This window comes from Papio anubis, chromosome 1, assembly GCF_008728515.1.
Source record: "Papio anubis isolate 15944 chromosome 1, Panubis1.0, whole genome shotgun sequence".
NCBI lineage: Eukaryota > Metazoa > Chordata > Mammalia > Primates > Cercopithecidae > Papio > Papio anubis.
In genome coordinates this window covers 63,040,409-63,053,480 of record NC_044976.1, presented here as the reverse complement: position 1 = coordinate 63,053,480, position 13,072 = coordinate 63,040,409, and the positions used below count along the sequence as shown (strand labels likewise).

The window sequence follows — 13,072 nt, the reverse complement described above, 5'->3', positions numbered from 1 at the left end:
AAAAACAAAGAAAATCCATGAATATAATTAAATGTCAGATAAAATACAAAAAAAAAAAAAAAAAAAAAAAATTTACCACAAACGAGATCCTCAATTATGTAAGGAATGATAGTTTTGAAGTACAGTGAGCCAAGATCGCACCTTTGTGCTCCAGCTTGGGCAACAAGAGTGAGACTCCGTCTCAAAAAATAAAACACACACACCAAAAAACTAAGACACAAACACACACATTAGCCCAGGCCTACACAGGGTCAGGATCATCAAGATGTCACTAGGCAACAGGAATTTTTCAGCTCCAGTATAATCTTATGGGACCCCTGTAGTATATGCAAAGTGTTGTTTTGCAGTGCGTAACTGTGCATAGCAGATGCCAATACATCCACCAAATAGGAGAGTAGAGCATACACAGATGAGCAAGTGTGCCGACAAAACAATTAGATTTCCTTGTTTAATGGGTGTATATAGCTTCACCTCTAGGCATCACAGAGACATTAACTCAATGCCACTAATTTTAGTGACCCACGTACTGGTTCAAGGGATGCCAACACGCATTTAAATTCTATTGATTTTATGATGCATTTGGAATATGGGGAGTGTCAATGCCTTCCCCTTCTTTTGGTGTTACATTCTGTCTGCATGAGAAACTATTTTTCATTCCTTGGGGATAACAGGGATCCAATTATGGTGAAAAATGAAAGGAACCAAGCCCTTAGCTGGATGCCTTAGTGTTCAGATACGGACACTGCACCCTTCCTTTTATCTAAGCTGTTGCTTCATATGCCATTTCGCTAAGACAATGGGAGAGGCTAATGGAACATCATAAACATCACTCAGAATCCTAATTTGGTATTGATGCAATTCCTATTGAGGAACACAGAGAAAAAGGATTCTGTATTTCAGAGAGAGAAAAGGATTCAGTATTTCTGCTGAATAAGAAATTATTTCTCTTGAACTTTAGTAGCCTCAAACCTGTTTTATTATTCAAACAAGAAGGCACAGAACTGCCTGGCAGCAGGAATTTATGCAGGTTCAAAGGTTTGTAGGGAAAAAAGCAAAAAAGTCAAAGAAACTGAAAAATTTAAGTTCTGCTGTGGTTCTCCATAGAAACCCGAAGTTTCTATTTAGTTGGCGGGAATAATGTCATTCAAAGCCCAAATTAACAGTCTCCAATTTATAAAACAGAGCTTTAGCTGCTCTTCTTTGCCCTGGCTGTAGTGGAAAAGGTGATGTTGGTTGCTTTGAGGAATATCTATTTCTGCATTTTTTAGTATAGATACAGGGAACACCCTGTTGGAGGACTTTTTTTTTTTTTCCAGGATAGGTATGGAAAAAGCTAAGTCAAAAAGGCTTAAGTACATTATTTATGTATTAAAAAAAGGGACTTGATTCTGGGAGGAAAATACAGATTTCTGGAAAATTAAACAGCTATCTTAAAAAAAAAAAGATTTTACAATGGCAGGAAAAACACTACCCATGCCTGTTGTATTTTTGTGGAACCGTGGCAGTGATGCTTATAGACTGGGATACATCTGCTGTTCTTTGCAACAATGAGCAATATGGACTCAGAGAAGGAGAGAAGCCATGTGGGATGGCCAAATCTTTGGCAGAGCATGTGGATTTTGTCAGTTACCTAGCACTCGGCACCTCTTCATAATTTGGCCTTGACCCTTCCAGAGCATCTTATAGGCACTTATACAACTCCATGACTTTGTACACACTGGTCCTTTGGCCTCTAATATTCTTTGCCCCTACCTTTTCTTTAATCACCCCCTCAAGGCTCAGTGCAAATGTTGCTTCTTGCTTCTTTGGTGAAGGCTTCTCTGAGCTCCCCAGACCATGCCAGAGGTCAGGGCAAGAGAATGCTGGAGGACAGCACAGATTCTTCTCATGCCCCAAGGGGACATGGCTAAAAAAGCTCTTAAAGATCCTGCTGTTTGCCAGCCAACACTGGAGAGCGGGACCTAAGAGGATGCTGATTTTATGGAAAAGCAAGTGGGATGGCAAGCAGGCTCCATTTAGACAATATGAATCCTTCTGTATGGAGAAAAACTTGAAAGCAATCTGTGTGCCCAGAGGAGTGCCGAGACATAAGCAAAACTGTCCTTGGGCTCTTATAAGGGTGGCATGCTGGGGTGTGTCTTTTTGGAAAACCATGTCAAAATAGGGTGTGAGCATCACCCCACAGGAGTACACGAGGTTCCTCGGGTCTTCAAATGCAGGAAGCTAGACCTTACCATGATCACTTTCTGTTCCTGATCGACCCCAGTAGCGGCGCCTTCTTTCTGGACTGTGTGCATGTCGTTCGATGACCGCAGCTATAAACCGAGTGTTGCTGACTGTGGGAAGTCAAGGACAGTTAATGTCACTCTTATGTCAGTATCTCTGTAGTTTCAAGCACGTTTGCTCTGAGAGGGCTCATTTACATGCTGGGAGAATTCTCTTTGGAAAGCCAGAATAAATCATTTTTTAAACAATTCTGGGGATTGGGGTGCTGATTTTAGAACTGGTGCAGTGAGAGGTATTTAATGACATATCTCCAATGTGCATCAGGAAGCTGTGGTCTAGTAGGTAAAGGCCAGGCTGTCTTAAGACTAATGGAAATCTCTTTTGATAAAGAAAATGCTCTTTTTTCCTTCCTGAGTTGTACGTACTAGTTAAGGGATTTTTAAAAAAAATGCATCCCTGAAACTTCCTTTTCTAAAATACTATGGTTGGGAAATAAAGAGCAAGAGAAATAAAGGAAAGGGTTAGCTGTTTTAGGCCAACACAATGCAAAAAAAAAAAAAAAAAATCATAAAATCTTTTGAGATTCTTTAAAACAAAACAAAGACCTACACATACTCCTAACAAAAAAGGACGGAAAAAAACAACTAAAAAAACCCAGTCACCGTGTCAAAGCTTCTTAAATTTTAATACAAGCCAAAAGGATATAAGAAAGAATATTTATTCTGGATTAGCCTCCTGCTGACACATTCTGCAGCAAGGCAGCTGAATACTCACTGATGCCTCTGTCTTCGTGGCTGTCGTCGTCCCTTTCATCTCTGTCATTCTCCAGGTTGGACATACGCACTGACATTTCTACCCATCATTAAAAAGAGAGAAACATGACTATTTAATCAAACAAAATCACCCGCTTTAATACCCTGCTGAGCGCTTGTTTGATGGCTGGGTGACAGCATTCCATCAAGAATGAATCCCATCTTAGAAGGGAATGAACTGATGCCCCATTTTTTTTTTTAAAGGAGGAGGGAGCAGGAATCCAAACAAGAAGAACAAGTAATCAAGAGACATCTGAAATCGACTTCTGAGAAAGGAGGAGAAAAGAAGTTGACTGAGGCCAACAAATCTTTAATCCTCTACTAAAGTACTGAAACAGAAGGAAAGGGATTGAAAACATGACTGACTGTGTTGGTAAAATGGTGCAACAAAAGCCTCCAAAAGGCCAGGCAAAAGCTAATACTGGACGACGGTCATCCTCAGTCTAGCTGAATCTCACCAAGGGAAGCACATAGTGATTATCCCTGTTACTAAATCAGGCAACATTACTCCATGATTCCCCTTCAGGCTTGTGGCCATAGTGAAACGTTTTAACAACAACCTGTCATTACAGCTGTTAGAGTGAGCTAAGCGGCCAGGAAGATGAGTTAACTTCATCTCCAAAAAGGTCAGGTCAACACTTCCCTGGGGACTGGGGTTTTAGGAAGGATGGAGATGGCCATTAAACAGTTTTGTTCCCTGCAAACAGAGTATAGATACTGCACATGGTATTGAGGCCATGATTATAGGTGGATCATTTTGTACTTGGCTTCGATGACTTTTTTTGTTCTCCCTCAGATTGAGTCTCACTCTTTCGCCCAGAATGGAATGCAGTAGCGTGATCTTGGCTCACTGTAGCTTCCATCTCCTGGGTTCAAGCGATTCTCTTGCCTCAGCCTCCCAAGTAGCTCAGACTATGGGCGTGTGCCACCATGCCCAGCTAATTTTTGTATTTTTAGTAGAGGCGGGGTTTCACCATGTTGGCCAGGCTGGTCTTGAACTCCTGAACTCAAATGATCCACCCACCTCGGCCTCCCAAAGTGTTGGGATTACAGGCGTGAGCTACCGCACTCGGCCGACTTACCCTGTTTTAAGAGATGTGATTATTCAAATGTGTGTTTATTCACACTACATAATGGCAGCTGCAATAGAACAGATTATGCTCTTGCCACTAGTGATCTGGGGTATCTTTGATTTGCCTGTCTTTTTGGAATGGCAAGGGCAGCACATCTAACAAACAAAATTTCCCACTCAGCATCCCAGCTCCCCTGGCTGGCTTATTGCAGAAGCAGGCCGCTGGGGGCTAATGCTGGTAAGGAGAGGATCCAAGGATTTTTCTGGGGATCAAAATAGAGCTTGTAGGGTTTAGGCACTGAAGAAGAAAGCAGGCTTTGGGGACTTCCAAAATGACTCCACAGAAGCTGAAAATATAGCACTGTGCTGACAATTCCTTAAAGGCTGACACAACCAGCCACTGTCCTTCTAGCCTGGCTGCTGCTTCCCCTGTGGGGTTCATTTTGAGCTCACCTTGGGCAGCAAGAGGAGACATATGCTGATGGCTCCGGCGATGAATCTGGTGGCGGTAGGCGTACACCGCCAGGACCAAGACCATGATGCATCCCATGATCCCTCCAGCCACAGGACCCACGGGGGCGCTTTTAATCATGTTTAATGTAATCACCTCATCACCTTCAGTGAAAGAGCAAGAAGATGTTCCTCGTTAAGATTTCCCAAGTGGGGAAGAAAGTAAGGATGATGAGATGGGAAGGAATAGAGTGGGAAGGGGGCTGGGGGAAGATAAACAGATGCTTAGTTAGGCTTTGAGTTCCTCAAACACGAGGCATGGGAACATGGGAGCAGAGGCTTCGTTTAATTCCTTGTTCTCCAGTGTTGGTTCCTAGGCAGAGAAGCAGCACAAATGGCAAGGACTGCTGGGAAGAGCGAGCAGACCAGAAGAATTGCTTATACAGGCAGCACCCAACACCAACAGACTCCTAGCTCCCTGGGGTATGAGTTACTCTCGGAAGAGAGGAAAAGTCACCTAGTACAGAGTAACCACTGAAACAAAAGGCACCAGGTCCAATAAATATGTGCTAACCAGACCAAGTTTCGAAGCTTATGGGTTTCCTTTAAAAGGCCATTTGTGCTTTCCAGATAGGAAACTGCAGGTGAGCATATAAAGTGATGTCTTGGAGCCAAGTCACTTTCACGTATGCACCCTCACCTAGTTCAGTAGTAACATACAAGCTCAAAAATCCTTCCTCACATATGAGCTTTTCTTCTATACAGGCTGATGTAAGTGATGTTAAAAATCAAGGTATTAACTAAGGATTTAAATATTTGACTCTACTGCCATCTAAGAATTAGGTGCTAATTCTGGAAAGACTGAAAATAATCTCAGGTGAGCGATATAATCTTGGCAGTATTTCTGAGGTCTTGGAGACTGATCCCAGGGGCTCTCCACCCCATGGTGTCCCTGTGCTTCATCCTAAGTTGTCCCAGCTACACTGGGTAGCTCTGGCTTCTGTTGACTCTGTTGACTCCAAGGCCCCAAATACTGATTTGTAGCTATAAGACTTCACCTTGCAAAAGTTGTGAGTGAAGGTTTCAGCAGGCACTAGACATACAGTGGTCACTCCGTACATGGCCCTGTGCTTCTGCCAGCTGGCGTGCATAGCCAAACAGACTCCAGAGTTCGGCCATGCAGAAACCAGGCCTGACAGTTCTCAGAACAAGCTTTATGGGAAGGAATTCCAGGCTTGCAAAATTTGGCAGGACAGATGGCCACTCACTCTCTCTGCACAGAATATTTAGCCAGTTCTGAAGGTAATTATCTGTCTTGGTTTTGTAACTAAAGACTACCAGTGAAGGAATCAGGGAAGTTGGGGAGAGGATTATTTTAAGATGTCCTAGTATATAGGCAAGAAATTGTATATTCAAGAATCAAATTGTTCGGGTATCCAACAAACATACCTATTGCTCCCATGTCATCAACGTAGGGACTTTTGGCTCCCACAATCCCCCCGAAGCATTCTTTCTGGGGAGCACAGTAGGATTTGTCCAGGTGAGTCTTTCCATCACTGTCCACCATGCACCATTCACAATCCAGCACCCCAAAACAGTCCCTACCAGAAAGACAATACTTAGTCTTCTATAAGGCAGGGGACAGCACTTAAGCGTCGGCATCAGACAGTTCTCAGGATCTCCGTTACTTACTAGTACTGTGAATTTCTTAAGCTTTAGTTTCCTTCCCTTATAAAATGAGAATAGCAATAGACTGCCAGGGGAATAACTGCTTTACGCCTCTTAACAGCTTGGAAAGGAGAGAAATAAAACTGCTGTCTGTGAATTAAACAATGACATCCACACATCATAGGGCTATTCAAAATCATCTTACAAGACCAAACAGAAATGACCCCAATGTTTGTCAGACTCTGGCCTAACATCCCCCAAGTGTGGGGTCATTTAAAAAAATAAAAAGAAAGTCCAATAAGTTTGGAAATACTTGGCCAGTTACCACAGGTTTCCTCACTGCCAATTTCTCAGAGCCTTTAGTGTATTACATGCATTGTGACTGTCTCAAGAGAATATATGCAGTGTCAGCGTTTCCTAAACCTAATTGACTTGGGGCTACTGTGTAACATCCCAAATTAATCAGTTTGACGCCACAATTCCTTTGCTAAAATACACACCCAAATTAGAGTAAGCTATTCATCAAAACACTGTTTAATAAAATGGCAACCTACAGCTACAATAAGCTAATAACCAACTTCCCTTCACTTAGTCTACCACAGCCACTATTTCCATAATGTCTAGTCCCAAACTCCTAATCCCACCTGAGGAGTTGGGGGAGAGTGGGGAACATCTAGTTTTTAGTTCCCAAAACTATCATGAAGCAGATGTGTTTCCTAAGAAAGGAAAATAAATGATCTCCAAAATATCACACCTAGAGCCTTGACCACCGGGCTCTGCTTCTGGACCTCACAGGTTCCTCCTCCCTTACCCTGCTGCTTCATGCCATGGCCCTCCACACTTCTTTTATTTCAAGAAAAACTCCCACTCACAGATGAGGCTACTAACATATGGTACCCATGCAAAATAGGGATAATAAGTGGGAACGAGACAACATTTAACCTGGTGGATAAAGGCTTATGGAAATCAGTTTCAGATCTGAAAAACTGATACACCTTTTTAAAACAGGAAGAGTGGGAATAATAATTAGCTGGAAAACCTCTATTCTTTACTAGATTCTGCTTACCCGCTTTCCAGCCTCTGACTGCACCTGCTGTTGACACACTGGTGAAGAGCATCTTGCAGGCCAGGGTCAATAGCTGTGTATGTCACTGGCTCCTGGTGGACCTCGCAGCTTGGGTTTCTGTGCAGGAGGTAAGTCTGGAGGTTAAGAACACCACCGCCCACATTCCAAACTCATGCTCCTGGTCCTTAAAGCAGTCAGACAGATTTGGGCTTGAATCCTGGCTTTGCCACTTAGTGTAACCTTGGATCAATTACTTAACAACACTGAGCTTCAATTTATTTACCTTCATGTACAAAAGAAATAATACAAATAGCCTAGGCAACATGATGAGACCTTGTCTCTATAAAAAGTACTACTACAACAACAAAATTTAGACAGGCTTGGGAATCACATGCCTATAGTCCCAGCTACAGGGGATGTAGAAAGGTGGGAGGATTGCTTGAGCTTTGGAGGTAGAGGTTGCAGTGAGCCATGATTGCGCCACTGCACTCCATCCTAAGCAACAGAGCGAGACCATGTCTCAACAAACAAATATACATGTACAATACAAACACACATGACACTCTTAATTTCTAGAGAAGGGGTTTATCACAATTTATTTTCCTGGTGTTAAAATCTGTCACTGATATAAATAAATAATGCTGTTATTATGTGTGAACACATCATACGTATGTGAAAAACACTTGCATATTTATCACAGGGTTAATTAAAACACTAAGTAACTTAATATACATAAAGTACTCAACACATGGTAGACACTTAGTAAATGCTTGAAACATTCTCACATTTTTTTGTATGTAGCACATACACTCAATACTTTTACAGCAGTTAAATTTAAACCTCAAAACAGACATCATTTTATGGCACTACTGAGCTTGAATTCTGGCTCACTGAACAGTTCATCATTAGAATGAATCATCTTTATATGCTCTAACTCAAAACAAATCTATAAGAGACTCACAGTATTACATATGTATTATTATTATTATTATTATTATTTATTTTACCGGTTCTCTGCATTGGTGAGGTTGCCAGTGCACTCATTGACCTCTAGAGGGCACTCACAAGGACATTCACATTCGTTTTGTTCCATTCTGAAGAGCAAAAAGAAAGTTACTATGCAGAAGGACAATGGCAAACTGTATGTTGTACATGTACTGGGGAAGCAAAATAATGAAGCTCTGAGCTAGTTTAAAAGGATAGTAAAAAGGAAGTTACAGCCAAAGGTTAAATACATAAATGGCCTTAATCCATTGTTCTTTGGACCAGGATGCTGCAAACGGCACAGCTCTAAGTGCCTTTGTAATTGTGACTTTTCTTCAGGACACACACCAGCACTTTCTGTTTATTTTGCACTTCAAAATTCCTGACATCAGTTGAAATATTAAACAGCGTGGTGAACACAGAATATGACCCACTGCATTTTTACCGGTGACAGTTGAGACAGAGCCGGTCCACCATGCTGCAGGCACAGAAGGCAAGAGAGTCGCAGGTTTCATTGACAATGCCAACAAACGCATTGGTTCCTGGAATCCTTGCTAGTCTGTATTTGGAACAGTGGCTGCCATGCACAAGGTTCGTCAAATCCCCCTACAGAACAATCAAGGTGTCAGAAATGACAGACACCAATGCAAAGACTCAGCCCTACTTTGGTGAAAACAACTCTTCAACTACCCCATGGAAAATAGCTTAAAACAAAATGTTTCTGATTACAAAAGTCACTGTTAAAAATACATAGTCACTGTGAAAAATTTAGAAAATAAAAATTATTCATAATCAGAGATAACTCCCATTGAACGGCTGTGTATATACTATGTATTCTTTTATCTGTGCTTACACAAATATAAAATTTCATAGCTGTTATTAAAATCTGTTTTTTCTTAACATATAATAGTATACCAGGAAAATGAATACTTCAAGAAGCAATAGTTTGAAGCAATACTTCAAAAAGACAATTTTCAGGGAAGGAATAGTTAAAATTTATTCACATGCAAACCTAATTAACCACAAATCATGCATTTCCCTTTTTTTGGGTGATGAACTTTTTCCTTTTAGAATAATAAAATTATTTAAAAATCAAACCTCTCTAAGAGGCAAATTTCTGCTTCTAGAATATTTAAATAATCCAACTAAATCAAGTATCCCTTTTCTTCACTCCATAAAAATAAAATGTGATGGCAAGTTTCTTGAACTGTCAATTTTGTTTACCATATTACAAAATCAAAGATTCCAAAGTGGTATTGTAGAGTTGCGTGTAATCATTTTTCCGCATGTATGTCAGATACACTAGGCAAATTATTTCACCTCAAGCTTGTTTCCATGCCATTCATCCTGTACAGATGCTTGGTGAGAATGAGCTTAGTTCTGAGAATCATAGCATTGAATGGGTTTTTAGAGGTCTACATGAATTTCTCACTGTCTGGAGAAATTCCCAACTCTAGAATATAAGCAGTATCACAATCTTGGAGTCCTGACAGCCCCAGTACTCAGGAATGCTCTAATTCCATTTGGGAATAACTTCAGCCATTAAATTATTCAAATGTGCCTTCTGAGAAGTATCTACCTGAGTATCCTGGCATTGTGTGCTGAAGACTCCAGAAACCATTGCGTAAATGACAGAAGATACACAAAATAAGTCAGACTTTCCTATGACAACCTTACTTGGCAGTCTCATTTGTCAATGTCTCCTTTAAAGAGAGTGCTTCTCAAAATGGTATGGGGTCTGAACAGGATAATAATGACTTCCCTTGCTTTGAACACATTATTCTATTAACATATTCATTTTTTAAACTACTCTTTTCCACCAGATAATTGCTTTCTGCAATAGAGTTTTTGAGACTCAGTTTAGGATTTTTAATTTAACCCAGTACATTTTAAAAATTAATTACACACTTTATGACTGACATAAATGCCTATTCTAAATAAAAAACCTACTTCCTGTAAGTAGCTTTTTGAATGTTCTATCATTCCCCATTTAGCTTTCTCCCAAGTAGGATTATTTATAAATTAATGAGAATGTCCTTAAGATCTTTAACCATAACCAGGTAAATTTGCAGCAACTCAAATTATACAGAATACTCTAAGCTAATAAAAGACATTATTTTCAGATGATTTACATGAGAGTTCCCATCTCATAGGGCAAATGATCAAGAACTGACCTAACTTGGCCTTGGGAATTTAATCCCTAGAAGACAGGAAGAGAGAAACACATGGTGCCACATATATTTATACAAGAGTGTGGGAACCAACTTCAGCAGATATTTCAAAGGGCTTAGATTGGGTAAGTCTTTAAACAAACAAAACCAAAACAAAATACCAACTGTGAGACCTTAAAACATTCACTTTTCTACTCTGAGCTTTATATCTCCCAATCGCCAAACTGGGAACTGGAACTAAGGTCCTGTCTCCTCCTGTCATTCTGTAATTTGGAGGCAATGAAACAGACATTAGCCATGATTCCAGTTCATGTTCCATAATGGGATGGAAAAATGAGAGTATTAAGGAATCAGATCAACTTACCGCAAGGCTGGTGTTGAATTTATAAAACCTCTGGACTGTTCTGTCACTGAAGCTGTTGCACAGGTTTTTCTTTACAAAGTTGGGGTGGTTGAGGATATCATTTGCTACCAGGGGCTCCTACCAAGGCCAAAGAGAACAGAAGACATACGCCATGTAGCGAGCTGCAGGTGGTTGGAGAACTGAGCTGCTCAGCTTTGTGACAAATACCTTGTGGGTGATGTGCTGCTGCTCCACAGGTGCATGTCCTTTAGGATCGATGAGAGTTGGGTGCGCCACCAGATAACCCCTGTCCTCCATTATGAAGCACCTGTACCAAAACAAGTCATGCCCCTCATTCATGTCAGCTGTCCTTTCTTAAACGTATCCAGAGAGCATTTATCTTGCTAGCCCTGAAACAAACTGCATTTATCCCAGGTTCTCAATAAATACTCATTGGAAAAATGAAGAGAAGCTGGCAGGCAGGTAGACGGGTACATGATTTTTGAAGTTGTGGGTCACTTACATACATAGTTTATACAGAATGTGCCCACACAGCCCAAGTAAGATGGACTCAGACCTTTTGCAAAGATATATGAATGGGAAGTTTGTTCTTTTTTCCAGGGAAGCAGATCCTAAAGGAAGTAGACTTGAGTACTTCTACCTACAGATTTGAAGTAAAGCATATAATTTCTTCTTTCAATAATAAATACACATAAAATAACAACATGCAGGTGATGTATAAAAATATACAGTAGTCCTTCTCCCTTATCTGTGGAAGATATGTTCCAAGACCCCAATGGATGCCTGAAAGTGCCAATAGTACTGAACCTTATATATATGGTTTTTTCCCTATATATATTTACCTATGATAGTTCAATTTATAAATTAGGCCCAGTAAGAGATTAACAACATTGGCTAATAATAAAATAGAACAATTATAACAGTAATAAAAGTCATATGAATGTGGTCTGTCTCTATAAAAATATCTTATTGTATTATGCTGTGGTTCTGAACCCTCACAAAGCGAGACCAAAGATAAGAGGGGGACTACTATATTTGATCTACATTTGATAGAAACAATAAATGAAGCTAGAACTGCTTTAATCAAGACTATATTTTGCTTTATTTTACTTTACATTAGTGATATCAATTTGCCAGGAATTCTGCATTTCCCCATAAGGGCCAATGACACGAAGCGTGAACCATGAGATGGAACTAAGAAATCTATTTTTAAAAGCAGCCTGCATTAAATCAAGGGAATGCCCTTGCTTTGATCAGACATGTTCTTTTGAAATCCAGGAGGCAGAGACTTTTGGTTCCATGGTCTCTTTCTGGGGAAATGTAAAAGGAACAGTCTAAGCAGCTGAAAATGTCACAAAGACTTTGGTTTAATGACAAAGTTAACATCAAAAGTCCTACCCAAGAGTCCCCTCTGGTCTTTCTAGTACCAAAGATATGGGAAGCCTCTAATTACTGACTTCCAGGGAAACAAGAGTTTTGGTGCATTCCATGCCACAGTTACTTTTCTTGTTGTGTGCTGAATCTGTCTGTTTAAATAATAAACAGTATGTATCTCAGAAAAACGAAAGAAGGGAAAAAGAACAAAAACTTTCTTAACAGAACACCCAGGCCATGAATTCAATTTCTAGTCCTGACCATAGCTATGCTGTTCCCATTGAACTAGAGATACCTGATATCTATTTTTAAGTTTCTGCAGCTAGAAAGGAAATAGCATCCCTAAAGCGCTTACCTTATTTTGTTGCCACCATCTTGGTTACAGACTGGTAACAGGTCCATCAGAACTTTGTAGAAGTATCTGAGTGTGAAGTCAATGCCCATCACAGCCACAGTGTGCCCAGAAGACAGCTGTGTACTTTATATGAAAAAGATCAATGAGAACAATAGGCATGGCTTATTTAAAGATAAAAGTTATGTTCAGTCCCAGGGACATTGTTTGGTATTAGAAATACCTTCCCACTGTTCCTCCCTACTTCTCCCACCTACAAAAATGATCAACTAAGCGACTGATTTAACACAACATGGAAATTTTATGAGAGAAAAAAATTTGAGACTTAATGTAGGACTGTCTAAATAAGAGTGGCCCAAAACCTGAGCAGCTGTGAAATACGATGTTCAGAGAGTGGCTCGACTGACAAAAATATGGGCGCAGAGGCATCAGGAGGGAGGCTGGTTGCATGACTACTACGGCTACTTCCAACAAACCTCTAGATAAAAAAAATTCCCCTTAGCAACACCCTTATTATTTACTTCATTTTTTAG

At 40.4% G+C, this 13,072-nt stretch overlaps 1 protein-coding gene across 6 annotated transcripts in view; it reads right to left on the bottom strand.

Moving 5' to 3' along the window:
* Positions 1-13,072, bottom strand: part of CACHD1 (cache domain containing 1) — a 225,073-nt gene that overhangs the window by 8,602 nt on the left and 203,399 nt on the right. For all 6 annotated transcript variants that reach the window (XM_031669497.1, XM_031669496.1, XM_031669501.1 and 3 more), the window contains 10 exons: positions 12,543-12,665; positions 11,021-11,120; positions 10,814-10,930; positions 8,724-8,884; positions 8,302-8,388; positions 7,295-7,411; positions 6,010-6,161; positions 4,564-4,725; positions 3,001-3,078; positions 2,235-2,336 (listed from right to left, as the gene is read on the bottom strand). In XM_031669497.1, coding sequence (XP_031525357.1) covers positions 2,235-2,336; positions 3,001-3,078; positions 4,564-4,725; positions 6,010-6,161; positions 7,295-7,411; positions 8,302-8,388; positions 8,724-8,884; positions 10,814-10,930; positions 11,021-11,120; positions 12,543-12,665 — 1,199 coding nt within the window. The remainder of the gene's footprint in view (positions 1-2,234; positions 2,337-3,000; positions 3,079-4,563; positions 4,726-6,009; positions 6,162-7,294; positions 7,412-8,301; positions 8,389-8,723; positions 8,885-10,813; positions 10,931-11,020; positions 11,121-12,542; positions 12,666-13,072) is intronic.